Below are 24,054 nucleotides of genomic sequence, written 5' to 3' on the forward strand. Positions count from 1 at the left end.
CAGTACGGCAGGATGTGTTTACATACATTTGTAATTATTTTTCATTGACATGAATAGTACACTATAGTTCTGTAAATTGTCAGACCAATTTGTACGGTCTGCTGTATCGAATAATTGAAAATTCAGTGTCACTAAACAAAATGATTGAAATTATGTAAAAATAGTTGTAATTGTAAGGGAAAATACTATGTCGTACCTGTAACTTCTTAACACGTCTCGATGGGCTCTCAGTTTAAACAGTATGTTCCACACTATTCACTAATCGCAGTATAAACACGTTCAAGTAAACGCAGTTCAGCGTGAACTCGAAAAAATAAACGACATTGATCTCTATGGGACACAGTCACCTAGATACATCAAAATAATAATTGCATTTAATAATGTCTAGTAAGACAAATTCAATATTGTCTACTAAGCACTGCTGTGTCATCCCACCTTACATTTTCCTATTGTTATTTAGTATATAAGATCATTATTTCTGTGTACACATTGTCAGTTTATCATCATCTGTAATATACATCGTCTCGACCAACAACATCCTATTATTCACTCGCAACAATCTCGTTTAACTTTAAATGGAATTCACTAGCGTTATACAGATCGCGTTTACCAAAATAATATTTGATGCAATGGGTAATTTAAATAAAATAATTCTAACAAATATTTGTAATTCAATCATGTGATAATTAGGATAAGTTTTTTTAATTTTTAATTCAATAAGTACCGTCGACTACAAATTATAAAATAATAACGTTTTATAGGTAAACGAGTAAAAGATTATTTTATTGAGGATTTTTTTTTACACTACTGGCAATTTTCTTTTTATAATATTCAAATGTAGAAAATACGGACTCGACAGATTATTACTCATTCACGAGATTCAAGAGCACATTAATGAAGTACCGAAGTCTCTAGAAGAGATCTTATTAAGGCCTGCACTATTCAAGACTTTATATAAATTTATTTCCAACACTGGGAAGAAATTATATTTTTTTTTAAGGTTTTGTATTTTATGTTGGGCTAAAAAGGACTTGTATCCAGAGCCGTAAAATATTAAATAAAAAAAAATCCCGATATTATATTGTCAAAAATTTCATTGATGACTATTTGACAACTGACAGCTGCTTTAAATACGTTTAAAGAGTTAACTGGAAATCAAAAGGAAATCAAAAGTTCAGAATTAATAAACGTGTTTAGCGAAATTTATAATGAACCTTTGAACACGTTTAAACGTTTTAATTGCGTTTAGTTGGAACTAAACGTGATCAGTTTCTTTGGTGAAATCCGACCTAAAAGTTTTTTATTAATTTCAATATAGGATTAATGCGCACGCGTTTTGGCGGCGATACGGTCTGTTATCGGGAAAAGCGCGGGAACAGAACTAACGTCTCTAATATAATAGTCTGTGCTTACAATTTGTACAGAGTAGATTTTGAACAATAGTACACACAAGTCATCTACGAGCTGACATATAGAACCTAAATAAACAAAATATGTCGAGTCTACCATCAAGGATTAACTCAAAAAAAATTGTTTTAGTTATTTCATCCTTAGAGAGTTTTTTTATTAATGTAAAGCCGGGGCGCTCAAAAATATATTGTTTTAATTATTTCTTCGAGTCTTTTTGGTTTTATGAGTATAAAGCAGCCGTGTAAAAAATGTTTAGGAATTTATTAACCGCCTAACGAGAGTCTAACCTAAATTGCTAAATATTTTTTATGATATTGCTTACCTCATTACTAACGGTTAATTTCGACTTTATTCTAATTAAATCTATACATCTATACATATAAATAAAATTGGAGTGTCTGTTTGTAATATTGAAATAACAGTTTTTTACTACATGCATATGAATATAAATACGGTACATACACTAAAATAACATTTTTTATAATATTTGTCTGTCAGTCTGTGTGTTCCGGCTAATCTCTGAAATGGCGGGACCGATTTTGACCGGACTTTTCGTTGCGTAGTTTTAGGTAACTAAGGAACATGCAGAGTGTTATTAGTAGTTGACTCGCTAACGTTATTTTGCTATATAAATTATTATTGAATACTATTAGAAAGTTGATGGTAGAAAGCTGAAAATGTACACTACATTTTACAGTACAGAATTTATTTTTTAATCTCGAATTATAAAAAAAATCAGTCCTACTGAGTACACATACAAAGTTTTATCAAAATCGGTTAAGCCATTTCGTAGCAGTAAGGCAAGTGACAGGAGAATTTTATATATTAGAAAAATGATAAATCAATGAATCGTATTATATTGAAACGGGTTACGAAAGCGGCGGCCGTGAGTTAACCGGTTCCCCTTACAGACTGACGATGGAGCCGGAGCCGGGCGACACCATCATCCTCGAGGACGGCACGGAGGTCCCGCTCAAGAAGAAGCGGGGCCGCCCCAAGAAGGTGAAGCTGGAGAACGGCGAGGTGGCGCCCCCCGCGCCCCGCGCGCCCCGCCAGCCGCGCCCCCCGCCCGCGCCCGACGCCGACCAGCCGCCCAAGAAGAAGCGCGGCCGCCCCAAGAAGATCCGCCCCGAGGACCAGCAGTTCCTCCTGCAGCAGCAGCAGCAGCAGGTGCGTCTCATGGCTCCGTGTCACTTTGTAGCTTTACACATTTTTTTTATTTTTTTTATTGAGTTGTTTGGGGAATTGTCAGGTGCTTGGACCTGTAGCACTGCGACCTGCATAGATCTATTGTGCTCGCCCTTTTTCAGACCCGTCAGGGACAACAATTGAGGGATATTCTTAGGAGCGATGGTTTTTATCTCCTCAAAATAGAATGTAAACTTTCCAAAGGAGAATACGTTTATGCATGACACGTCACTACACATCCTATGTGGTTGTAGCCCTCTCATATAGTGGCAATTCCTCTAGTTTTTGTGTTTCATTAATATATTACCAAAAGATACCAAAGGATATATTGGAATTACCCTTAAATAAATTCCAAACATCTGTTAAATCATATTTACTGAGCAAAGCCTACTCACAAAACGATTACTTGAATGACGAGCGTGCATGGCAATAGTTGTTCATGCAGTTGATTTTCATTTAATATTAGACATAGACACCTATATAAAATTTATGTTCCAGTAAATAAATTGAATTGAATTGAATTAAATATACATTGTAAATAAACTGACTTTTAAAAAAAACTTATTCAATTGAGTTTCTTGCCAGTTCTTCTCAATTGGATCTATATACCGAACTAGACGGTAGGGAAATAAAATTAAAATGTAAAAACTTAACGTTCATTAGCGGGTAAAATGTCCTACATGTACAGACAACAAGTACAGACAAGAATAAAGAAAGTATTGGAGTTACATGTGGTGCTATATTTTCAGCAGGCGAACGCAATGCTCCAACCACAGCTGCCGTCGCTGCAGCCGCTGCCCCACGAGGCGCCCTACCTCGGCCACAGCGAGTTCCAGAGTCAACTGCCGTCGCCGCTCGGGCAGAGCTCGCTGCTGTACCAGCACCAACAGCACCAGCATCCGCATCAACAGCCGCCGCACCAGCAGCACCAGCAGCCGCTCTCAGACGGCTCCTCGTACTTCCAGCCTCCAGGCTCTGGCGTTGGTGAGTCAAATCCTTTTAATGTGTTAAATGCTACACCAAAAAAAATAGTACTGTACTTACACTTGTAATTTTTCTGTCAACACTCGTCACCCTTCCATATTTACGTCTATACATAACTTAAATCTTATATATAAAACTAGCTGTCCCGGCAAACATTGTTTTGCCTTAAAATAAAAAAAATAAATTTAGGGGTGGACTACCCCTAACATTTAGGGGGATGAAAAATAGATGTTGGCCGATTCTCAGACCTACTCAATACGCTCACAAAATTTCATGAGAGTCAGTCAAGCCGTTTCGGAGGAGTATGGGAACTAAAACTGTGACACGAGAATTTTATATATAAGATTGTCGTAATTCATCCCCCTAAATGTTAGGGGTAGTCCACCCCTAATTTTTTTTTTATTTTAAGGAAAAACAACGTTTGCCTGGACAGCTAGTTCCATATAAAGTCAGTCCGCATTACGACTCCGCGTTGAATGTACGCGTTACTAATAAGTCATGTAGCACACTATAAAATAAACTTACTAATGTAGTTCAATTATTATACTGAGTATATAACTCACTACCTTGGAACTACGGGAAACAAATTATATAGCGACACTTCATCACGTTATATACAACGCTACAGTGATGAGTTGATAGCCACCGTGCTATATCTCCTACAAGCAGATTGTCTTTCACATATATTGCATTAAATTTTAAACTCTAAATTTGAATTGCATAAGGTCGATAATAAAAATGATTATTCCACAATCGAATATGGTTTTGATCACGCCTATAAATCGTTGCCTAGTATCGAATAATTTAATTTCCGAAAAGAACGAGGATTGTAATGTTCGGGGGGTGTCAGGGCCGGGCTTGGAGTCGCCGCTGGACGTGTCGGGCGCGCTGCTGGGCCGCGGGTACGGGTCGCCGGGCGCGGGGCCCGCGGGGCCCGCGGGGCCCGGGGGCGCGGGGCCCGGCGGCCCGGGGGGCGCGGGCTACGCCGCGTCGCCGCGCGCCGTGTACGCGTCGCCGCGCTCCCAGGGATACTCGCCCGGACCCGCGCGCCCGGCCGGCACTCCGCAACCACAGGTACGCATTGCTCCATATATATTTTTTTTGCTTATATGTAAGTAAACTAGCTGATTTGTGTTCGTCTGTGACTATTTTTACGACGGTTTTGTTACATTTTTATTGCAGCTTAAATTTCTATTATAAATGATTTAATTATATTAAAATAATGATTAAATAAAACAATATAAGAATTTTCAAAATTGGATCAGTAGTAGTGTCTTTTGACACAAATTTTAGTATAAATTAATAAACAATTTCAGACGAAATAATTTCAAATATTAATACAACAATTCGACGTTCTTAAGCAGCTGAAATGTCCTACTTGAATAAATAATCTCAAATTTTAATTATGACTAAATGTACTGAACAACCCAGACCGATACCAACTATTATACTTATGAATGTTTGTATCGTGCAAGTAATCGAATCCGTCAGACTACCGAGGCCGTTAGTTTTTATTAGTCGTCACTGTACTATACCCACTTGGTGTCGACTTCCGCAGTACCCGTCGAGTCCCGCGGCATTCTCCGCGCCGTCCCCGCCGCGCGCCGGCTACGGGTCGCCGGCGGGGCGCGGCGGGGGCGGGCCCGGGGCGGGCGCGGGCGCGGGCCCCGGCGGGGGCGGGGGCGGGGCGCCGGGCCCCGCGGGGGGCGCGTCGTTCGCCGGCCGCAGCCCGCTGTACTCGCACAGCCCGGCGCCGTACCTGCAGCAGGCCAGCCCGGCCGCGCCGCCGCGCTACTCGCAATCCCCGCACCCGCACCACCCCCACGCGCACCCCTACTCGAGGTCGCCCGCGCCACAGGTCACCATCACTACCGTTACTGTTACTATCGATATATAGTATCAATTAAGTGTATATATCTCTGTGTCTGTATATTTTAAGTTACTAAGATATTATAAATTGTTCACTAACACAATCTGAAATAAATAGCAGCTATTTCAGTAAAAGCAGGTTTAATAATGGATGAGAATTTCTCCTTCGTGTCGTTTTTTATGCTTGAAAATTGTTTTATACGTATTATACGAGTATACTCTACAACGCATTATTTTTTAAGTAGATTCATATGTGCTGACTAAGATGATAATATAATTATAATAAATTTTAATGGAGCGATGATGAATTTGACGATATATATCATGTATTTTTTTATGGCGTTGACAAGGCAGACAAGCTAGCGATCCACCTGATGGTAAGTGGGAACCGTCGTTTAATATATGAAGTACTCCGCATCTTGGAATTTCAGTTTTCAGTTTCATCCTATAACTAAAATAGAGCTCGTAAAGAAATTCCTTTACAGCTGACTGATATATGTAAGACAAAAATAAGTTTGTCTTAGATATCCCAGACCACTTTGTATGAGAAAGTCATCAAAAAATAAGTCAACCTGGTCTGATAAGTAATATATATACATGTAGACTGAACAAAGTTTAAATATTTCTTGATAATGATTCTATATAATATCTCAAGACGATTTACATAGCGCTATCAAGTCCCAAGCTAAGTAGGGATTATATTATGTATGCTAAAATACTGTTGGAAATAAATAGGTAAATATTTTTTCGTAATTACGTACATAATGTACATAGAAAACACTCAGATCGATGCAAACAATCATACTCATGAATACATATATTTGTTTGCGAGGAATCAAACCTGTGATCATAGGCAGTGAAGTGATAGACCATCGAAGTCGTTTTATTAATGTCCAAATCTTTACCATAAAAATATTAGCGTTTTGCTTTTCAATTACGTTGCATTGTATACGAGAGCGCAGTATTTGTGCGATCAATATAACCCGAGGTGAATGATCTACATCGTTGTGTTTGTGCAGGCGCAGGCGCGGCCGTACTCACGGTCCCCGGCGCCGGTGGGGGGCGGGGCGGGGGGCGCGGGGCCCGCGGGCGGCACCACCCCGTTCCCCGCGGCGTCCCCCGCGGGGGCGGCGGGGGCGGGGCAGGGGGCCGGGGCGCTGCACAGCTACACGCCGTCGCCCGCACACACGCCCTACAGCCAGCACTCCTCACCGGCGCCCGCCTCGCGCACGCCCACCTACGCGGACTCGCACCACTTCACGCAGGTGACGATCGAGATTACTCCCCTCCCGGTGAACGAACCCGTACTCCAGACGTCCCCGATAAAACTAAAACAATAATGGTCCTATGTGACCGGATAGTACGAGATTTTACTGGGTCATTCAATCGATAGGAACCCGTACTCTGATGGACGTTCCCGATAAAACTGAAGATTTACGCAAATATGGTCCTACGTGACCGGATAGTACGAGATCTTATTAGATTATTCGATCGATATGAACCCGTACTCTGATAGACGTGCCCGATAAAACTAAACATGACGTAAATTTGGTCCTACGTGACCGGATAGCACGAGATCTTATTAGATTATTCAATCGATATGAATCCGTACTCTGATAGACGTGCCCGATAAAACTAAACATGACGCAAATTTGGTCCTACGTGACCGGATAGTACGAGATCTTACTACGTTAACGTAACTACCGAAATGGACTGTTCAATCGATAGATTTTCTGTATCGCACAGTCGTGCATTTTACTACGTAGCGACAATTCGCCCAGGTGTACATTTATTATACATATAACACTTCCTCTAAAATCTCTCTATTAAAGAAACCGCTTCAAAATCCGTTGCATAGTTGTAAAGATTAAGCATACATAGGGACGGACAGACAGCGACCGTTTGTTTTATAAAATTTAAATGGCAAATGAGCTTATTGTGAACAGTACCACATAAATCACGTTGTTATATTGCATGCCTCGTAATTCCGAAGGACTAGGATATATCGTGTCTGACTGACTAATATTTTACTGCCGAATCTCACCCTACAACCGAAACACAACTTTAAGAAACGAGTGGCTTGGCGACTGAAATCGTTAAATCGGAGGCATTTTTTTTTCTAATGATGTTGGCCACAACTGACCTTTGCGACATTACTGAAAGATAGAGGGCGAGTGCAGCTGACAATTCAAACCCGCGGAAGGACTTATGGAGCAGCTGAAACCTAACTTCTGCCTGGATTTTAAATTGGTCTAAAGACCTGCATATGCTGCATATGTATAGGGAATCGAACTTCGGATCATGTCGTCGTAATTTCGATCTCCGTTTGAATCGAACGGGCGCTGGATCGAAGGAGCACCCATAGACGAATCTTTATAGTCTACGTCAGTAGAAAAATGATAGATAGAAAGCTTGGTGAGGGTGCGTGTGTATGGGATGGTATGGGAGTACACGATGGCGGTGCGGGGTCGGCAGGGAGGAGGCGGGGGCGCGTTCGGCGGCGAGCTGTCGAGCGACATCGGGGCGGCCATCTCGTCGCCGGGCCCCGTGTCCCCCGGCATGGCCGCGCTCGACTTCGAGCCCCCGAGGGACCCCGACGCCAGCCCCATGGGCAGCACCGACATGCACCCCGGCAGCAACAGCAACTCCTCGCTCTCCGACTACAACAAGGTGCCCTAACTTACCCAATACTTCCGGATAAACTACTGGATCGTTTACATTATCTAATCTTAATTTTCGTCTAAGATTTTTTCTAGCATTTCAATTTATGTTATTTGTTCCTTAGCCCATAATTACCTGTACTTCACGAATATATATTTTTATTTAGTTCTTTATTTAAGAAATAGAAATAGGAATAATCTTTATTCAAATAAACTCATTACAAGCACTTTTGAATAGTCATATTTTGATTCTACCGCTCATTCGGAATGCAGATTCATCACAAGAAGAATGAGCAAGAAACTTGTGTGTTGCTCTTTTCAATAGATGTTTTTTTATATAAATAATTACAGTGTAACAAGTAAGAGGCATGCGACAATCAACATAGAAATCGCTACGCACTCATTATTAGTGTAATCAGATAATATTGTCAGTGCTATGTATTTAAATTTTTTCTACAAAAACATTATTATCGTTAACGAACTCTTAAATTTTATAGTAAGCTTTTTTGCAAAGGAAGTGTTTTATTTGACATTTAAATCTTTTTTCTGTAAGTATAACAAAATCAATACAAATATATATACATCTAAGAGTACACAAACATATTTTTAACGTTACACAGACAATAAGTCTTTTTAAACATATAACAGTAGGAAAATAATATATACAATAATAGAAGCGATCAATATTTATTTATTTATTTATTTATTCATCCAAAACAATACAAATTGTGTAGGATAACATAATTGCAACATTACAATATATTTTTGTCAACAACATAATAGCAACTTAAATATTAAATCTAGGTATGTCAGCCAGCATAGTGCAGTAGATCCTTATAAGTCTGTATGTCCATCATTATAATAGTCATCTACGGAATAGTAACACTTATTCAACAAATATGACCTCAATCTGGACTTAAACAATGTGAAACTATAAACAGTTTTTAGATGTATTGGTAAATTATTAAACAATTTTTCAGATTGATATTTCGTACTGTGTGTAACTATTGTGAATTTAGGAATCATTTGGGATTGCAGATCTTTTCTACTAGTACTTTCATGGATAATTGTTTCTTCGTTAGTTTCTATCTGGGTTAAGTTTTTCATCAAATTAACTCTTTAAAAGTAATTATGTACGGTTTAATAGATATTACCTACATAATACAAAAATGAAACAAAAATAATATACAACCATTCTTAGAGCTACAAAAACGTTAATTTTGCTTGTGTCATGTCATGAATTGGCGATTTGAGAGTAGAAGTGTAATGTTTATTACTGTATACATCGAATGCAAAATGAGACCGGTCGGTCGCTCAGCAATAAATTAATTAATTTAAAAAACTTTTTTTTTTGCTATTGTGAAAGCAAAAAAGCAGACGGCCCGTCTCATGGTAAGTGGTAACGGTTATATGAACAGCACTAAGGACATCACGTAATACTGGACCATACAAAAATGATTTTGTATGGTCGTTCCGGTTGATTAAAATGTTATGCCTTCTTATCTTATTTGTGAAGAATAGACGACAATTATACTGATGCTTTTGTTACCTACTTAAAAAAAGCCCCACTGCTGTTCCTTTTAGCTTTTAAAGAAGCAACAAGAAATTGCTTTCTTTTTAAACTGAATAAATTTAAGAACAAAAAGATAGGATCAGATTTCATTATACAAAATCTATATGAGTCTGCTGTGACCCATACATTTTGGACGCTATGATTCCGTATGAATGATGAGTTCCGGAAAGCTAGCTAATTTGGTTTATCGAGTACACAATGCTCGAGTGTAGACTGCGTGTTAAAATGCTACAAAATGAATCAAATTGATAGTGAACATTATAAGGTGTCGGTTAGTTGAATGTGAGTACTGGTGACCGCAGACGAACCCGGGCGTGAGCGAGATGTCCCCGGCGGGCGTGGCGCCGGGCGGGTTCGGGGGCGCGCTGTACGAGGGCGAGGCGCGGCTCGGGGCCCCGGGGGGCGCGGCGGGGGGCGCGGGGGGCGCGCCGGGGCCCGCACCCGCCGCGGGGCCCGACGCGCGCCTCTACCACCACGCGCTGCCCCACCACTCGCCCGACCACGACAAGACCGACCACTACCACTACCAGGACCAGGGTGAGTGCGCCCCTCGCTTCGACCTGCTTCGAGGTTCGAATTCTATTTAATTTATCTATATATATAAATAAAATTGGAGTCTGTTTGTAATATTGAAATGACCGTTTTTACTACATGCATACGAATATAAATAGGGTACACACACCTAACATTTTTTACAATTTTTGTCTATTTGTTCGGCTAATCTCTGAAATGGCTGGTTGGTTATAAAAGTGATCAAAGGTGATTGACATAGTGATCTATCAACGCACAGCCCAAACCACAGAACGGATCGGGCTGAAATTTGGCATGCAGGTAGATGTTATGACGTAGATATCCGCTAAGAAAGGATTTTGATTAATTCTACCCCCAAGGGGATAAAATGGGGATGAAAGTTTGTATGAAACTTTGTCAATTTTAAATCGATCGAGCTGTGACTTTGTATGCATAAATCTACTATGTAGACGTCCCCTATGAAAGGATTTTGATAAATTCCACCCCTAAGGGGATAAGTTGACGCGAGCGAAGCTACGGGCAAAAGCTAGTTTGTTATAAAAGTGATAACTATAATAAGATTGTATGGTTATTTAAGTTACATAGCTCTCACTTTTAGCAAATACATATATGATTTTTTTTAATTTGACGCGGTAATTATTATATACGTGTAATTAGTAAAAATCACGGGATCTTACCACGTTTTACATTTATTTACTAAGTTCCCAATATTTCGGCAGTGTTTCAACTGCCATGATCACGGGTAAACAGTGTTTATATATACGTATGTAGTTTATATATATGTGTGTAATTATACGTATATATACATATATGAATTATTCAACTATTATTCGTTAGTTCTTTCCTTTGCCTTTTCTCGTAACGAGTTTTCAGTTGTAATACGCCCTTACAAATTTAGATTTAAATTTAAATTCATTCATGTAGGACATTTTAGTCCTTTTGTTACACACAATTTTTTTATTTCATGAATATATAGTGTGCTAAATAACACTTATAAAATATATTACATAATAATAATTGTTTTCCCAACATCTTTCAGGCAATGGTGTGGCAGAGAGTCCACGGTTAGACCAGCTACATCAGCATCCCTCCATGTATCCTAGCAATTTTAACAGGTAAACATTCTTCTCTGTTTTCTTTACCTAGCAATTTTAATTTTTTTGTTCTCTATTTATTTAATTATAAACCCGTGTAGTTATGTAGATTCATTGCAATCTTCTGCTTCTATGGAAATGTTGTATTTTTTTATAGTAAAAGTCCAGGTTATAATTTTGTTTTGTCAAAGTCTTGTCCTATTGGTCAAATGAATAATATGGCTGGCACAGCCATGGTGAAGCGTTTACGGAACTATTTTGTTAAAGGATGTGGCTTGCTGTTATCCTCCTATCCTGTAATTTCACTGCCTTATCTCACCGTTCAACCGACATTTACAAGGCAAGTGATTCGCAGATGACTTTTTCCAGTGGTAGTAACATGTTGTGTGGTCGCAGGTCGACGCCCCCGGGCGGGGGCGCGGGGGGCGGCGAGGCGTTCTCCCCCGGGTTCCGCCCCCCCGAGCACCACGCGCCCGCCTCCCCCGCGGAGTACGCGCCCAAGACCAAGTCGCAGGACGTCGCCTCCAAGTCGCTGTCGGGGCTGGAGTCGCTCGTCGACCAGATCCCCTCCATCGCGGAGGGCCCGGGCGGCGCGGCGGGCGTGGCGGGGGGCGCGGGGCCCGTGGGGGGCGCGGCGGGGGGCGAGCAGCCCCCTCCCGCTCCCGCGCCCTCGCTGCCCGACTACGCGCCCGCGCTCTACGGGCCCTACGGCGCATACGGCGGGGCGCCCTACGCCAACAACGGGTCAGACCATTTACACATGTGCTTCCTATCCGATGTCCATTAGGATTGCTTTTTATATTATATAAACAGACCTATGATGGGCGGTCTCTGAGACGGTGGTCTAGCGGTTTAGCACACCGCTTAAATTTTGATGGTTGCGAGTTCGAATCCTCGCACGAATATTTGTATTCTTAAGTCCGTGTGCATACATAGGTGTTATTTTAGGTATATGTAAAATATGTACGTATTAAAGAAATGTATTTAATACCCATACCAAAATTAGATGGCGCGGTGTGAGTTGTCTAAGATTGTTATTATGTCAGACACGTGTACTTTTGACCTAGTAATTTTTCAGCATATTATCTAATTATGATAGTCTATCGTTCAGTAAATAAAAATACAAACATTCTTGAGATAACCTTTACTTACTTAAATGAGAAATTTATCAATTAAGCCAAGAATAAGTTTGTTCTAATTAATTTATTTCAAGACGGGGAGAATGTAGTACGAAACGAAAGTAAATAACGTAATAGTAACAAAGTTATATTTTTAACGTATAAGTATTCTTGAAATAATCATTACATAGATAAGAAATTGATCAACTTAATAAAAAGTGTCGCCAAAAATATCTTTGTTCTAAATAATTTCTTTAGATTTTTTAAGATGGGGAGAATGTTAGTATGAAATGGAGGTAAATAACAAAGTTATATTTTCTAACAAATTGACGTCACTGTCGACAGTCGAAGCATGTTACTGGCCGGGCGAGCTGGTGTAGTGTTCTGTAGCTGGTGTGATGTGTACAGGTACGGCACGCCGTTCGTGGGGTACGGCGGCGGGTGGGGCACGGCCGTGATGCGGCCCACGCCCGGGTACCTCTCCGAGTGGCAGTACGGGTACCCCGCCGGGGTGCCCGCCTCCTACGCGCCCTACAACGCCACCTACTACAACGGCTACGGCGCGCCGCCGCCAGCGCACCACCAGCAGGTACGACTCCGCCCCCCGGGCCCCGCCCCCGCCCCCGTGCTCGCCTCCTACTCGCTCATCCCTGCAGCCTCCGCCCCCACCCATCACTAGCAGGTACGCCCCTATCCCCGCAGCATGAGCACCGTACGGCTGTGGTCGCCTCCTACGCTCCTCCTACGACACCTGCGCCCCTTCCTGCGCCCCCGTATTGTATTTTATAACAGAAAACAGCAACTTACAAATATAGTTTATAAGAAGAATAGAATCAATAGAATATTCAAGAGAGACGGGAACAGAGTAGGTCGGTGTTTCTCTAAACGTCTGAATAGATGGCGCTAGTGTTTAGTAGCAACACCGCGTCCCCGCCCATCACTAGGAGGTACTGATCCCCCCGCTGCCCGCAGGCCCACTACCTGTCGGCGCCGCCGCTCATCGACCTGCACAAGAACGGGGACGCGCCCGTGCCCGCCGTGCCCTCCGTGCCCTCCGTCGGGTTCGGCGGCTTCTGTTAGTGGGAGCGGCCGACGCGGCACGAGCCCCCGCCGGGGCCGTCCCGACCGGGGCCCCCCCACCGGAGTGGAGCGATCGCCGGTGATGTGATTTGATCTTTTTCAACAGAGGAGCTTAATTTGTAGTGTTTATTTGTAAATATTGTATGTATTCCGTTTCGGTCCATCGGTCGTTCGGCGGCAGCGCGCGGGCCGGGCCGCGGGCCCTCGATATATTCGGAATGTCTGTGATCTTCGGTGTCGTCTAATGTATTATAAGTTTGGCCGCTCGGGTCGCCATACGAAAGTGCTGTGTTCGAAAATTTCGCACGATCCGGCCCGAAGGATCGTGCCGCGTCGTCGTTCGAAATCTTGCCAGTGGAGTGTTTCGCGTTCTAGTCACTTACTAATTCGTGTCGGCTAGTCAAATTTTGATAAAAAAAATTGGCCCGCGCCCGCCCGCCGCTCGCGCGCGAGTCGCCGAACGTAACATAATTTTTCTAAGTCACAAGAACGGCCTATGAGATATATGTTGTATACTTTGTTTAGGTTTTAGTTACTTACGTCACATGGAACGGTGGCACTATTTATAATTCAATTTTAGCATTTTTTATACATGATATAACTATTTTTACAGTCACAACGAGGCGGCCATTTTGTCATAGCGGCCATTGACCTTCGTCCTGTCACACAAAGTATTGAGTCGTTTCCAGTGACCGTGGACGGTCCACGGCTAGTGTTAGTGTAACGTTGCTCGACTCGACTCGTACGAACGGTCCGTGGCCGCCGCAACATTGCCATGCACACCTTGCATTTGACTAAATGTTACCGATCAGTTACATAGCTTCGGATCGCTAGTGAATAGCATAATTTTACATAAGAATATAATCTATATTTTATTATACACGCGCCATTTTAATGTAAGTCTACTTACTTGATGCTAAATAATAACTGACTTATCAATTCGACTGTGTATTATGACGCGTCTGTCGATGTAACGAGTCGTTTCAAACGTTAGTTATTAATTAGCTATCTGGCAATTTGTTGTACCGAGTGACTGTTTACTTTACGTTGTAAGTTTAATGCATAATATTTATATAGGGTGCTCATGGGTTCGTTGTTTCGTTGTCCGCGGACGCGCGCGTACGCGTGCGTACCGCCGCGCTTCACGCAATCTTATCTCTTAAGTCTTTAGTATGTTGTTGAAGTTTTATTTCCACTTTTGATGGTGTTTAGTGGTCGGTGTATAGTCCAGAACTAGGAAGTGAGTGCTCGATTTTAGTACTTTGTCGATCTGCACCGAGGACTATTGTCTCCGAAGCAGCATCGCTCCGAGGCGGTCTATGAGGAATCTTGTACAAAAATATCTTAAATTAGTAAAATGTTTCCTTTGCACAAACAATGAAAACAAATCTTAATATCTAGGCTAAAACGAAATAACATACGTAATAAAGACATATACGTTAATGATAGGTTTACTCGAAAGAATTTATATTGTAGATGGAATGTCACCGCGGAGGGTCGCTCTCGTCGATCGGTCGCTCGTGCTCAATCGTGCGACGTCGCGCGGCGTCGCACGACATCGCGCGGCGTCGCACGACATCGCGTGACGTCGCACGACATCGCGTGACGTCGCGCGGCGTCGCGTCACGCTCGGTGCTGCGGTGCACATATCTGACACCGGCGTCTGTGTTGGCGTATGACGTCTCTCGCGAGGTTGTCTCGCAGCGCGTGTGTATTTTTTTATTTATTTATTAAATCTATGGATTCTCAATTTTATACATATATGTATATAGAAGTGATATATGGAATCGGTAATGTTCGTAGTACATAATATGTGAAGGCGTCGGAATTAAGGAATCTCGAGATTGAATCGACGGTAAGAGAGCGTCGTAGCGGACCACAGACGCCGCGCGGTAGGTGCGAGTGTCGGTGTGTTTTCTACATTAGACGTTTAATATTCGTGTGATAAATTAACAATTTGGATGCTTATTACCCCACTCTGATACTCGCACTCGCATATCGCTCGTGTCCCAGAGCAGGGGTGGCCAACTTGATTGAACCCAAGATCTGTTTACTATTGAAACCCTGTGCGATCTACCAATTTCATATTGAAATCTTAAATGAAACACAGTTTAGTACACAATTATGTAGTATTTTTATATTTTATTAAGAAAACATAAATGTGAAAATTATTCTTAGTAACTAGGTACTTATTTACCTTTATCAGTGGGAATATAGCGTCTGAGCATCTTCCACTAGTTCAGCATAATCAAGTTTGTAGTCGGAAATTGCCAACCTTTTTTACGATTACGTTGCGCAATCTGGTTAATGTATTTATATTTTTTTCTTGCCACGATCTACTGGACTAACTGAACTGTTGGCCACCCCTGCCATAGAGGTTACCATTGATTTACACGTATATTTACACGTTCTCGACTCACGGTCGCGTGCGGTACGCAGCAATGATATGTGCATCGCTGCATTGATTTTCTTTTATTTTTTATTTGATACTGTAAATGGAGAAATTTTAATTTCTAAAAATGTTATCAACAGGGTATTTAAGATTGCTTAAGATGTATTATTTTATATTTATTATTATATGTTTGGTGTGCCTCGCGCAGTTTGGTTCAGTGTTACTGTACAACCGACGTTTTGTCCACTTGGGTCCCTAACCGTAGATCCCCGAAAGGGTATATTTAGCGGATAGTGTCTGATTATTCTTTATTGCCATTTTTATAGCCAAGTATTATTAATACCAAGCTGTTTACAGTCCAGTGTAGTCCAAAAAGGGCCATTTTAATTTAAGAAATAGGTTTAGATCTCTAAAACTAAATTTTAATTTATTATCACTGTAGAGAAAAAATATTATAAAAGCTAAAGATCGGTATGGAATAATTTTTTTTTTGTAAACTTGCTATTATATTATATATTACCTTTGGCTTTACTCGCGCGGTACCGGTTCTACCATTCTTATGCGAAATATGAAACTTTCTTACTATTTACATAAGTAAAGTTTCGAGCTTCTAAACTCTACAGTTTTGCAAATATTACATTTGCGTATAAAATTTTATACAATGAATTAACTACCATTTTAAATTTAATATACATGCCATAAATGTTTTTTTTTAATCTTATTTAATAATATATTTATATGTTTTGCACTAACTAGTTTACATCATGACACTACCGAGTCTACGCCCAGTGAATATGGGCCCATTTAGACAGAATCTCATAAAAGGAGTAACTGAACGCTCTCGGGCAGTTAACTAAACGCAAATTATTATATTTGTCGTATTAGGTAGCTATCACAGACCGTTCTTTGTAATAAAGAATATAGCCTGAAGGGACAAATTGTACAGAAATAAAGCGAAATAAGACGAGTTAGTAAGTAAAATCAGGAAGGTTTAGTCTAAAAGAACAATGTATAAAATATACAAAATGTTAGAGAATGCTGTAGAAATCATCATCATCTGCTTCTTATCTCATTTATGTGGTCGGCGTAATATGTTATTCTCTTCCATACATCTCTGATCGCAGTCATCGCGTTATTTACTCCCTTTCTTACCATATCATCTTTCACACAGTCCATCCAATAGAATGATGTAGAAATATGATGTTAAAATGTAAATTACTAATTTGGATGCCTCAATGGATTAATATATATATATACATAATTGATATAAATATTTGTATTCTGTTCACATTTGATAAGGTAAAAACAGATAGACGTACATTTATAATATTAGTGTAAGATAGCCATATAAATATTACTTGAATTAGTAGTGTTTTTTTAACCAAATATTCTAGATTTCATTTGAAGTGCTAAAATTTGGGCATTATTCATTTTAAACTTTCGTGTTTAATATACATTATTTAAATTATTAACCGGGTCTTAACACGAATAATTTTATGGCAAATAAAGGTAGTTACTCCTTGTCCGGGAGGCGATTGACATTAAAAAACATCCCAATTTCAACAGAGAGGATGGCTTAAAATTATCATCTGCGTGGAATCCAGTCATAAATAAATTCAAGCAAAGTTCAGTAGCATCAATAGTCAATAAGTGTACGGATACCGTGAGTGCTGTGTCGCGAACTTTCGTTAAACAATCTAGTGACGGTAGATGGAGATAAAACTGCTGTCACCTATCTACATTGACATCGCTTTTGCTCCAGTCAGCTCGTGACCACGGCTAGTGCAACCTAGTCGAAACCTCGAGAGAGGTAAATACCTTTATATGCCATAAAATTATTCGTGTTAAGACCCGGTTAATAATTTAAACATTCATCATCATCATCATCGCAGCCCGGAAGACGTCCACTGCTGGACATAGGCTGCGATCCCCCAAAGATCTCCACGACGATCGGTCCTGCGCTGCTCGCATCCAATGCCTTCCCGCGATCTTGACCAGATCGTCGGTCCACCTTGCTGGAGGCCTTCCCACGCTGCGTCTTCCGGTCCGTGGTCGCCACTCGAGGACTTTACTGCCCCAACGGCCATCTGTCCTACGAGCTATGTGCCCTGCCCATTGCTTAATTAAACATTATTCATTGATAAATTGCATTCTCTAATATTTTTTTACTTTCATTATTCTCGTAGTCTAAACCTACTTAATTCTACTAGCTGCTCTTATTTAGTCTTATATTTGTTAGTCTTTTTAGACACCTTTTATTGTATTTATATTCGCACTCCATCGCCTGGACCCAGTCATCACAGTTAGCTTATATAAACGTTTCCATATTTATAGGTTCGATTCCCGAGTCGTATTAAAATATATTACGTACTTAATCCTTATTTATTAAGCGTAGTATTTATATCGAATGGTATACCGTTTTTATAAGTTAATTGTAAACCGTACAGTTACCCGAGTTAGTTAATTTGATCACGGATAGTTTAAGATGACTGTGCAAGTTATAGTTAACAAGCGTATAACTGGATATACTGCTGTGTGAAGACATAATTGATCTTAGTTAACTGGATCTTAAAATGTTTGTCTATGTGTCAAAGCTTTGTGTAAGCGAGACAGAAGATATATTAGAGTCGTTTAAAATAGAAAGAGAACACACTTGACCATAGAGTATAATTGAAATACAGATAAAACAATGAAATAAACTTCGATTTTATAATTATTGATGCAAGATATAATTTCCCGTGTTTTATTTATGGTGTAATATTTACTATGATGTACATTTGTTTTTAATATAACTAAATAGTTTTACATATATTAAATGTATTAGATATTATTTAAATACATCACAATTTATTTTTACCATATTTATGATTGTAAATTTTATTATAAATGAAATAATATTTTTTTTTATATTATGAAATTGTTTATTACTCCATACTATTGAATTATAAGTAACAGACAGACACTTGCATTATATATAATTAATATAATGCACTAATAGAATGTGATATGAATTTTCTTAAACATACAACATACTATCAGACCCGGCCGCATTGCTTGCCTAAGGTTCTTGAATAAAATAATATTGCGACTATAAATTGAGATGTAAGCTATCCTATCTTTCAAGTTGGATCAAATTGCACACAATGTGCAAATCAAATTTGCAATCCGTTCACCAGTTTAGGAGTACATCGCGTACGAACAACGTGACACGTAATTTTTATATATAAAGATGATATGAATTCAAACTGACATCAACTATATCTTCACGGTGAATACAGTATATGGGTGATAGTATCGGTTGATTGGCGACAGTCCGCGTTACAGCTCAACAAACGGATGTACAGTAACACTCGCGTTTGTATATAATGAGTGCTTTATTACGCTTTTTTTTTTGATATTATCTTTTATTTATAATTACATTAATTCTAATATTTTTCGCTTGTGTATAATAATAAGCTGTATTCGTATAGTGTGTACCACACTGGCTCTTTGTCTGAAACGATGTTTTAATGAAATAAAATTAGTACCCATTATGTTTTGTCTGTGATACACATTATCTGAACACTCGAATATGCTAAATCGTTGTATGTACTTAAATTTTATATTTATAAGTTCTTGAAACAAACTATGCGATGTTTATTAAGATTATAAACTGGCGGTTGCCTGCGACAGCGTCCGCACTTTTGTTATTTTAATATGTAAGTTTGTTGCGTATCAAACTCTGATCCATTTCATATTTACAGCGTTTCAAGATTTACACGTAAATTTTCATAAAACAATTCAACTGAAGCGTTGTCTCTCTCTTTTTAGGTTCATTCTTAAATCACCAAGTGACAAACCTATTTATTATTACGAAAAAATAATTTCTTAAAATGTCATTATGTCAAAATGGCGGACGACGTCGCAAGCATCAGTTATCAATAAACAAAACACCAATCTCTATAAGTTATATAAAGTATCAAGCTTTGTTTAATATAACTGTAACGCAAACTACTAACGCTGAACGAAATAAAGGCCTACATTGCCACTGTCGCAGTCTGGTGCCAGCGTGCGCTCCTCACTCCTCACTTCCCACTTAATACCCACTGTTACCACTCCTATGCTGTAAAAGCAATACCTGCAACGGTCGCGAACATAATATCTGTCCCTACACACCCCATAGATTACTGTCTAATAATTTGACGGTACATTTCAACATTGGTTCAATTTATGAGGTACATTTGTAACATTTTAACCTTAGTATGATTCTTGGTCTGGCACCTAGACACACTTAATTTAATACTTATGTGTGCCTGTTACAATAGACTTTCTCGCAGTGAAACATAATAATTGCTATGATATGTATTTTTATTACATATGTTATACTTTTCATTTCGTTGGAACTGTTTCTCTCTCGTAACTCTCAGAAGTACTGAATTTTGTTAAAACTTTACCATGACGACCGTCGAAATCATATATTAGAAACATGCAAATAAATGATCTGATAAATTTAATTGATATTTTGTTAGTCAAGATTCTCCTGTTATTTACCATGCACCTGGCACTAGACATGAAAAAATGATAGTGGATGTACTTGTTTATTGTAAAAAAAATAACTGAAATACTTTTTTAAGGGTCTTAAATAGCAGAAATATACAAAACATCAGGCGTTTAGTTTTTTTTTTACACTATATTCTGAATTTTAAGACCACTGAAAAGTATATACTTCGCTTAATTATTTTAATTTCAAAATTAATACCACTAAGCTTTTTATATCTGTACGTTTTATAATGCTGTGTATTTTAGAGAATCTCCTGTTATAATTATGTTACGATGAATATTTTTTATTGTATAATTCTTGCCCTGCACTAATATCTAAACGTAAGACTGTTCACACAAGTGCAGGGAGCCGTCAGTCTGTCTCTGTCTACCCGCAGCACAAAGTTAATCAGCGGTCGTGTCGTATGCATTGTGTACGTTTAATTCTTATAAAGTTGTATTTCATTACATGTTTTCTCTATGTGTAGTAGCCAATTCTTTGCTGTGACGGTGTGCAACGACAAGAGAACAGCTCTGTCTCTGATTATTGTTATTATATTTAATTAAATCGTGTGTATCGATGTCGTTAGCACGGAACCGTTCGGCAAACTCGAGTGACTTTCGACTTTCCTACCAGGTGCATAATGATAAAGTATGGTAAGTAGGCCGGTCGCGCTGGACTAAATCGTAGCTGTTAGTGATAAGTCTCTATCAACGAGTTAGTGTTAGTCTCTATCACTGCAGCGGCGCGCCGCAGCCCTCGCTCGCCCGCACTCGCACCACACGTTAACTTAGCACATATAACTGTCGCTTCCATTAGGACATTTTCTCTCCGAACGACCCTCCAATTCAAACAGGGATCCAAATTACGACGGTCGAATTGCTAGCGGATGAACCGTCAGGATGGAGTTGGCCGTCACCCGCTCTATAAGTCTTTTCTTTTGGAGTGCCATCTGCACTCGACCCTATCGTCCGGTGACGCTGTAATGGCCAGCTGCGGCCAACAGCATTAGAGTAGCCCGAAAAAAAATATGCTAAATGAAAACATATATAAATAGTAATTAAAATAGCAAATAAGAAAACCAATCAAAAATGCCATCTGTATTTTTGATTGGCTTTGTTATTTTGGATAGGGGGTTGACAGTTAATGATTAGCTTTTATATCACAGATAGTCAGATTATAGTATTGGTGCGTGTGTGTGCGTGCGTGCGGCGGCGCGGCCGCGGGCAGTGAACCTTGTACTTAAGTGCGGAGGGCGGGCCGCCGCCGCCGCGCCTGCGGGGTGACCAGTGTATGCATTGAGTCGCTCAACTATTTGTATAGTATGTATATTTTTGTATAATTCATTCTGACTCGTGGCAATACATTATGAAAATTTTAAAATTCCTCTCTGTAATATTAAATATTAGTACAATTTGTTATACAAATTATTTGATATATATTTTCGTTGCATCGTTTCATACGTAAGTACAATAAGAGATCCGTATGAATGAAATTTATTAAGAATACCAATCTATAGTTACAATTGTCGATTGAGACTCGCTGAGTTGTAGTGTTTGCAGTCTACTGCTTTATTTATTTGTTTAAAGACGTCAGTGACGTACTATATACATTAGAGATGAAACGGATAGCAGTTTGGCCGGATACCGGATATTCGGTCAACCATGTGACCGAATAGCCAGATATCCGGCGGCTCTTAGCTAACTAATAAATTAATTTTCTTTCTATCACAGGCCGGATAGTATTAAGGCCGCCGGATAGGCAGGATACTGGATAGTTACCGGATATCCGTTTCATCTCTAATATACATCCGCTATTTTGAACTGGATGTTTCTATTTTATGGACAAGAAATCTTTAATTTATGTAGTAAATGCATTTGTATAAAAATCCATAATGATCACCTAAAATTATAGTTGCACGACTCACGAGCCCGCACTGTAGTCTCAACAGCTGAACATTCACGAGTTTGTTGTTTTATATATATATATATGAATGTTTAATTGGACGGTGTGCGAACTCGTGCGGACGCGTCTGTATGTTCGTAGGTCACGTTCGTCGCGCACGTGCGCGGCGCTTGGTTGTGAAGTAGTGTCGCCAGTCTCCTGGGGGTCTCCCCCACTCCTTCTGCACTCGGCTCTCGTTCACATAGCAGTATTGTCGTGCCAAAACATACATAATGCAGGAGCTTAAAGCAATAAAGTTACGATTAGTCTCGAATGAAAGCAATAATAGAAACGTCAGTGACTCCTACGACTTGGTCTCTCTACGCGGAGTCGAGATCCGTGATCCGGTACGATAATGCATAGTTTATACGACATATTGCCTCCGGTTTTATTAATGTTTTATCTTTTAGTGGTTAGGAGTTATCCGCCCGGAGTGCTGTCGCCAACGTTACTTGTTTACCTGTAAAATTTCTACAAAAGCACGGTAATGTTTGAAACTTTTGATCACATCTCGATTATCGTATTTTTCTTAAGCTACTATGTTCTACTGCGGTTAGGGTGCCCTAACTGGTCCCCTAACTGACCTGAGTGTTGCCCTGTTGAGATGCCCTAACGGTGTCCACACTGAACTTAGTGTTCAACTTGTGACCACCTGCAACTATAAACATTAATTCATAACAATAATCATTATGATAAATTCAGTGGAAGGTAGTATTATTCTCAGATATGTTTCCATGGTACAATGTCAGATTTAAATTTTACAGTCAATGTTTTAATAATTACAAAAATAAAGCTAACAAATCTTAAACTTGATAATATATGTTCGGCGGCAGCACTCTCGTTCAGGTAATCGTCCTAAGGCCTGTGCACACAGTTATGGTTTCCTTGGACATCGATATTGTGGTTGACTGTACCGTACCGTACTGACGTAGTACCTAATACGTCCACGAAGTGTCTGCGTGCACAGTCTTAGTGGACATTTAGTTGCAAAGGTTTGACATGTTAAACACTTGTGTGTGTCAAAACTTTGATCAATGATTGATGGAGAACTTAGCTCAATTTTATTGATACTTAATTATTATGTATTTGTACTTGCTTGTTATGCCGTTTTTACATAGTTGTGCCCAACCTTGGCTGCCTGACGAGTACTGACAACTTAGGCTTAAACCTTTATAAGTTACACTAAGCTAGTGGATAATATACTTTAAGAAATATTGTACATTTTGATGTTATTCAACTCTGAAGCGAAATACATAAGATTGATATTTGAATGTACCTATCCATATACAGTACGGTACAGCCAAGGCGTGCCCCCGTGCCCGCAGTACTCACACAACTCGCATTTCATTACGGTGCTTATTACGGAGCGGACGACGACGCCGTCACCCTACACTCTACCCTCTGTCTCTAAATTCCCAAATATATTATAGCAAATCATTTTATAGGACTTACATTTAATTATCAATAATTACATTTATTTGAACTTTCCATTTTTTTTATTGGCAGTGTTTGGGCTATTGTCAGATGCTAAGACAGGTCTTACCATCTGACAATATACTACGACCTGTATAGATCTATTGTGCTCGCCCTTATTCAAAGTTCGCTACCTAGACCCGTTTCCTTTCCAATCACTGGAATTAATTTATTTCTTAATTTGTGACAGTGTAGTGAAATTGTATAATGTCAGTGTGT

General features: G+C 39.8%; 1 protein-coding gene across 1 annotated transcript in view; it reads left to right on the forward strand.

Moving 5' to 3' along the window:
• LOC131842484 (collagen alpha-1(I) chain) overlaps positions 1-13,507 on the forward strand; it is a 100,016-nt gene extending 86,509 nt beyond the window's left edge. Inside the window, exons 7-17 of the mRNA XM_059191020.1 lie at positions 2,322-2,592; positions 3,348-3,582; positions 4,433-4,656; positions 5,141-5,440; positions 6,471-6,716; positions 7,900-8,121; positions 9,987-10,221; positions 11,255-11,330; positions 11,706-12,053; positions 12,836-13,016; positions 13,400-13,507. Of these exons, the coding sequence (XP_059047003.1) occupies positions 2,322-2,592; positions 3,348-3,582; positions 4,433-4,656; positions 5,141-5,440; positions 6,471-6,716; positions 7,900-8,121; positions 9,987-10,221; positions 11,255-11,330; positions 11,706-12,053; positions 12,836-13,016; positions 13,400-13,507 (2,446 nt within the window). The remainder of the gene's footprint in view (positions 1-2,321; positions 2,593-3,347; positions 3,583-4,432; positions 4,657-5,140; positions 5,441-6,470; positions 6,717-7,899; positions 8,122-9,986; positions 10,222-11,254; positions 11,331-11,705; positions 12,054-12,835; positions 13,017-13,399) is intronic.
• Positions 13,508-24,054: the final 10,547 nt, after the last annotated feature.

This window comes from Achroia grisella, unplaced genomic scaffold (assembly GCF_030625045.1).
Source record: "Achroia grisella isolate CSIRO2021 unplaced genomic scaffold, CSIRO_AGI_Agris_v1 utg241, whole genome shotgun sequence".
NCBI lineage: Eukaryota > Metazoa > Arthropoda > Insecta > Lepidoptera > Pyralidae > Achroia > Achroia grisella.